The sequence below is a fragment of the Gobio gobio genome (genome assembly GCF_949357685.1).
Source record: "Gobio gobio genome assembly, chromosome: 8".
NCBI lineage: Eukaryota > Metazoa > Chordata > Actinopteri > Cypriniformes > Gobionidae > Gobio > Gobio gobio.
The window spans coordinates 34,704,989-34,711,702 of NC_137114.1; the positions used below are offsets into that span (position 1 = coordinate 34,704,989).

Consider the following 6,714-nt stretch of genomic DNA (forward strand, 5'->3'; position numbering starts at 1 on the left):
GCTCCACGTATACTCTTATCACATTATCTCTCCATTTATAAGCTCAAATCTATTAATAAACGCTTTCAGTTTAAGTACAGTTTAAGTTTGTAGGCTGACTAGGTAGCGATCTGTCAATGGACAACTTTGAAATCCTACCATTATCAAAAATGCAATCTGAAAAAGTTTGCTAATGCTAATATGTGTTTATAAAAACAAAAAAAATCAGACTTACAGTTATAGCCATAAAAGTTAACCACTATAAGAATTCCAGTAACATGGCCATACTAATCAGAATCAGCATGTAAATCAACTGCAAAAATCTTCCTCAAACAAAGAAATAGGAAAAATTCCTATCATTAGACTGATAAAAAGTAAACCATCTGGTAAATAAAAATGGTACTTATTAACACAGGGACAGAATAGGTTAACTAAAATAAAGGCACACCTTAAGGAAAGCTCTTTCCACAGTGTTAATCATGAAATAATCAAGAAAAAAAAAGTTTAAGAAAAATGTTAACAGAAGGAAAACATTAAGACTTAAAGGGTTAGTTCACCCAAAAATGAAAATTCTGTCATTAATTACTCACCCTCATGTCGTTCGACACCCGTAAGACCTCCGTTCATATTCGGAACACAAATGAAGATATTTTTGTTGAAAGCTGATGGCTTAGAAAGGCTTCAGATAGGCCTCCATTGGCATTCAGTACATTTACACTCCCAAGACCCATAAAAGGCACTTAAAACGTCGTTACAAAGTCCATCTCACCACAGGGACTCTACAATAATTTTACGATGCGACGACAATAGTTTTTGTGCACAAAAAAAATATCAAAATAACACCTTTATCCAACTTGTTCTTGTCTTCCGTGTGTGCCTCCACGACGCATGCGCGAGAATATGACGCAGATCCGGCGTTCGGACACATGACCCAGAAGCGATTTGTTTACAACAGGGCTTAAAAACGGAAAAAAATATCAATCGGTTCACTCCGAGCAGAATCGATATTATAGCGTTTCCGTTTTTGCGTTCCTCAATAAACATTACTGTTCCGAAAACGGTTTGATGTGAAAAAATACCGGTTAATAACGTTATATTAATTTAGCCTATACTTTAAACAAATATGTATAAATAGACTTATTTTTCACTCATAATAATATAACGCATGGTAATTAAACTTGAATATTTATTTCATAACATTTTTAAAACCACAACAGAAATACATGCATTAATTACAAAGCATAAATAGCGGACCTGTTTTAATCAGGAGCGTTAGACAATCGAAAGTGGCCTCTTATGCCTAATTCTTTTCAGAAGAGTGATAACACGACTTGCTTTAAAAATTGCATGAATAAAGAATAAATAAACTGGATAACCATTGCTCTTTTAATGCACCGTCAACTGGTAATTTCAAAGCAAACACTGCGCAACACGTCCTTGGATCACATAATCAAATTCAGTCAGCTAATAAAGCTTGATCATTTAATGCAATATAACATACCATTTAATACGAAGCATCAACCGTCTATATAGAAAACATTGACCTGTCCTGTATTGGCAATCTGAAAGACTATAGGAAAAATGTTTGATAGATGCTAGTAACCTACTTGGATACACGGAATCCATAACTAGCCTAAATCAGTCTATTTGAGCTTAAAGTCCGTACTACTTATTTAAACGCTCGAAAAGAATGTCCTCCAATACCTGCGCTTTCATTGTAGACCTCAGCGGGGAAAGAAATGTACTTGAGGCATGAAAATGCGCGCTCTATACTGACTTGCGTAACCGGTAGATTCATAGATGACTGGTGCGCGGGCATTTCACTCACGCTTGATCCGTCAACGTCACATGCTGTACTACTCAATTCATGATTGGTCACTGCCAAATTAAAATATTAAAAGAACAATAAAATAACGTTATTAACCGGTTAATGGTCATTTCAAATTAACGTTTCTGTTCAGAACGATTCAAATTGATTTTGATTTCGTTTTTGTTCCCCTTAAAATTTCGTTCGTTTCCGGTTTTCGTTTTCGTTCCTTGAACCAGTTCAGAGCCCTGGTTTACAAGCAGAGGAAGACGTGCGTATCTAAGCTGTTGAATTCTACATTGATCGTGCTTTAGGTCTCGGCGTAGTTCTCAAAATGGGACTTTGGGACTGTAAGAAACCCCCCTGAATTTTATAAATTCAGTTTTGAAAATGTGTAACTCAGGCCCTGTGTGCTCTTGCACCCTGCAGACAGTTTGGGCTGTTTCCACTAAATTCCAGAAAATAGTGGAAAAAAGAATTTTGTCTGTCATGTTGTGTGCCCAAACTGTCTGCATGGTGCTAGAGCTCACAGGGCCTGAGTTACACACTTTCAAAAATGGGGTGGGGTGGGGTGGAGGGGGAGTCGGTTATTACAGCTACAAACACAAATATGATGTTTATCTAATTATTTTAGCTTATTATGGTTGAATTGGATCATTGAAGGTCAGCTGCAAAGACGTTGGTTAATAAATTGAGATTAAATACATAAAGTATATTTGTATAATTATATATAATTATTTCAGGTTTGAAATATACTGACTTTGAAATTCAAATGGGGATACAAAGTAACTTGCATAACTTATTTGACAAAGTAACTCAGATATTTTGATGAAAGTAATCTGATTACATAACCCACATTAAGTAATGTTACCCCAACTCTAATTGATATATTTACTTTAAAGTAAAATAACATTCTACAGTAAAAATTATAATCAAGTACTTTCTATGCTTTAGTGTGTTAGTCAACACATTAAAATAATTTTAGTTTGGTAAAGGACTACAAAAGATTATTATATAATGATTTAAAATGTACTTTTGAGTAATACTAAAATGTAGTAGTACACTAAAATGGCTTTTTTTAAATAATATTTTCTGCAAGTACAGTTTATTAGAAAATATATTTATAAGCTTGCACTACAAGTGCACATGCAATCCACTTCTTTTTCACAAGGGAGGGTCTGATGTAATCCGTGCCATTTTGGGGTCAGTGTCCTTTGGTAGCCTGCATGGCAGCCAGAATGTCACACTGTGAAGAAATACACTTTAGGGAGGCGTGTGTTTGCAGCCAGATCAGGCCACTATGTTGCATAACTGTCCCATAGACATGCTATAAAAAGAGCCTCTTTCTCCAGATCTTGCACTGCATCCAGGCAGCGGCCATTTCACCATCTTCTCAAGAAACGCCCTCAGCCTGAAACCCACCAAGAAACCATGCAGTCTGCCGACGCTAAGCTCAGTCGAAGCTCCCTCCAGCTGGCCCTGAGGCGCTACAGCACAGTGGTGCACAATATGGAGCAGACCGTCCTGCTTCCCAGCCTCCTGAGAGATGTGCCGTACGACGAGGGTGCCGACAACAGCATGGACCTGTACGAGTACTACCTTATGCTGAAAGCCATCAAGAACACGGTGGAGAGCGGCCTCATCCCCCACGACGATGCCAAGGCCAAGAGTCAAGCCGCCCTGCACAAAGGCCTGGAGCCCCTGCTGGAGGCCGAACCTGAGGCGATTTTCCACTTCCATCTGCGAGGCTTGTTCACAGTCATGGCTACGCTCGGAAAGAAGTCTCAGAACTTGACTGAGAAATACTTGGACATTATTGGGATCAGCCGTTAGGATTCGGCACATCTTGAGGAAGAATCCATCTTGAGGTGGAAGCAATTACCTGGAAAGCCATTTACATCCTTGTCACTATCTATGTGACATGTAATAAAAAAAAAATCTGAAAAACAACAAACCCTGTTTCAGAATTTTATTTAAAAGACTTCTTTACTATTTAAATAATTTAAATGTCTCCTAACAATTCTGTTATTTTTTTCATCCATTACATTTGGCTATATTAGTAATATTAGTTTAGTAATTAGTGAACTATGCATCTAAAAAAACATTTGATATCTAAAAAAAATAACTCTCAAATATGAGAGGTTGCAGAATAAGTCTCCATTTTGTAGACTATGTACACAAGATAATTAAAACACTTTAGAAGACATAATTGTACATAATTTGTATGCTATATATATATATGACTTCATTTGTCATGTCCCTGTCAAAATAACCAGTACATATAGTGAAATTATAGGCCAATAAATTCATGTCAATATTGCAAAATTACTGCATCTGTTTTTAGTATTATTTATATCATATTAGTTTTTATAAATATCTTTTATTTTTACGTTTTTAGTAAATGTTTTATTGAATTGCATTTTTTTATTATAATTATTTTTAAAATATTACTATTTAGGTTTGATTTATTTTTATTTTAGTTATTTTTCCAGGTAGAAATTTTTGTTTTGTTTGCAAGGCTACATTTTAATTTATTTAACTTGGTTTTTCATCTAATATTTATAGCCTATTTTATTGCCGCTTTATTCAATTTAACAATATAGTTTTAGGTTTGGTTAACGTTAATAACCCTAAAGTACACGTTTTAGAAAGTCCTGTAATAATCTCAGTTCACTGGAATGATCTGACCCTTGGTTTTTAACTGTGAATGTATGCCCCCCCCCCAAAAAAAACAAAAATAAGATAGATAAGCTTTCAAAGTAAACCAAGAGTAACTGAATAGGTTGCAAAACTCCTGGGATTGCGCATTATTGGTACAATATCTGTGCCAAAGTCTAGCTGAAATCATTTGGGTCATTCCTTTTGGACATCACTTTTTAAAAGACATTTTTGTGGAAACATGATACGGTGATGTAAAACATTTGAAAATTATTTTGGTCAAACTCAGTTGTTAGGGAAAAATTAACAAAACTTTAAAATACTAACGGTACTAATTTATGGGCATTGTGTACATTTTCTTAGACAACTCATGTGTCTTTAAAAGCATATCAGTTAATAAATGATCAGAAAATAAATATAGTGTGTGACATGAAAGAACACTCAAATGTCAGACCATTTGGGTGTTTGCCAATAGAGAGTTGTTTTGTGGGCGGAGCCTACCTGGTGGCAGAAAATGAGTTTTCCTCCATGCTTTTTGACATTATGCCATGCACATTTTAGAGGCATAATCAGTATCCTACACATGCATACAAATTCAGATTGTGAAAGGAACAGTTCACCCAAAATGAAAATTATAACAATTTAATCACTCCCATGTCATTCCACAGATTATACATTTTGAGGTGTTTTCTTGCAGTTAATTTTGTTTTTTGAGGGTGGGTAAATAACCGTTGAAAAAATCGTTTTGTGTTGAATGTCTCCAATCAAACTAATCTACTTGTTAAAAATGAATGTGCATTGGAAAACAAATGAACGGCCAAATAAAGAAATACATTTTTAAATAGTTTAATGACATTGAATATACAACTTAATAAATCAATACAAGAGTATTTATAACAGAAAAGCCTGTTAAACCAGATTTTCAACTATAGTTCCATTCAACGGATTGGATGAAACGGCTCCACAATTTCAGCAAATGTCTTCCGTTCTGGTGTGAGAAAAATACATTAAAAAGTTAAAGGATGAAAGTATTGTGGCAGCGAGCATACACAGTAATTTAAACATCTGAAGAAAATAAATACACTAATGCGGCAGAAAGTAAACCCTAATGTGGCTTGATTTCCATGTGCGGCCGGTTACCTTTCTCTTGAAACTCGTCAGGATGCAGCCGGACATACTCATTCATGTCCCTGTCCAATAGGGCATATTTGTAATTCTCATATTTTGTGAGATGATAGCCAATGAACCATCCAATGGTTATGAACAGCGCTTGGCGGTGAACACCTGCATATTAAAAAAAAAAACGCCAGAAAGTCAAATCACTGCACAAGATATGTTTGCATAATCAATGACTGGTTTGCATGCTTGCTGTTTACAGTACAATTGATGTTTTAAAGCTCATTCAGATTCTGTTAACTTTACTGGTAATCTTTTGACATGGTGCCATGTAAAGGTATATGAATGTGGTGTTCATTCAGAACCATGTATATTTCAAACTACCACCATGTCCACTACCACAGTTTATTTGTGTAAGTCAAATCAGCCAGGAACGCATTCACTTGATGTTATTAAGCTAGTAAATTACAATGAGTTTGTTACAGGTATGATTCATTAGAATAGCATTGGTTCAGATTCGTTCTCACCGGCTTTGAGTGCAGGCCTGCGGTTCAAGCTGTTGTGCAGCATCGCGGACGCCCAGCCGCACAGCCCGAGCCACACTGAATTTCTGTTGACGATCCCCGGAGGAGGCAGATGTTTCGCTTCATCAGGTAGGAGCCCCATGTTCCCTTATAACAGGCTTTTCTGAAGTCAGAACACTTAACTTTCCATATCACCTCCTAGAGGAAACCAAGGGCAATGTTTAGGCGGAAATGAAAACCGGTCCGGGGAGAAACACATGACGAATTACAAGTGTTCCGGAGAAGGCTTCAACGGCTGCATTCGAAATCGCATACTTCTCTACTTACTTCTCAGTAGGCGAAAAACAGAAAAACGTACTAGCATACTAGGCCTACTCTTACTACTTCTGCCATAGAAAGATATTTTAAAATTAGTAATAGTAGTTTGACAGTATGTGGTTCCGAATAAAGCATCTGTGACAAAATAAGTGGCAGAGCCATAGAAAAAACATAAAAAAATCGACTTATTAGCTTTTGAGTAATTTTTTTGTTTTTGTTTTTGTTGTATTTTCACAGTTTAATCAAGTAAAGTCGCAGCAAGTAGCAATAGAACTTCAAATCCCAGAATGCAGCGGCGTTTTTTTCCGGACT

At 36.1% G+C, this 6,714-nt stretch overlaps 2 protein-coding genes across 2 annotated transcripts; one reads left to right on the forward strand and one right to left on the reverse strand.

Annotated features, from left to right (window-relative positions):
- The first annotated feature begins 3,149 nt into the window (after positions 1–3,149).
- On the forward strand, positions 3,150–3,705 carry thrsp (thyroid hormone responsive). The gene has a single exon (XM_079823868.1). It carries the CDS (start codon positions 3,218–3,220, stop codon positions 3,617–3,619), a length of 402 nt encoding a protein of 133 aa, XP_079679994.1. The 5' UTR covers positions 3,150–3,217; the 3' UTR covers positions 3,620–3,705.
- Positions 3,706–5,070: 1,365 nt separating this feature from the next.
- Positions 5,071–6,332, reverse strand: ndufc2 (NADH:ubiquinone oxidoreductase subunit C2). Its single transcript, XM_079823547.1, has 3 exons — positions 6,088–6,332; positions 5,585–5,728; positions 5,071–5,432 (listed from the first exon to the last, which is right to left on the reverse strand). Exons 1-3 carry the CDS (start codon positions 6,224–6,226, stop codon positions 5,383–5,385), a joined length of 333 nt encoding a protein of 110 aa, XP_079679673.1. The 5' UTR covers positions 6,227–6,332; the 3' UTR covers positions 5,071–5,382.
- Positions 6,333–6,714: the final 382 nt, after the last annotated feature.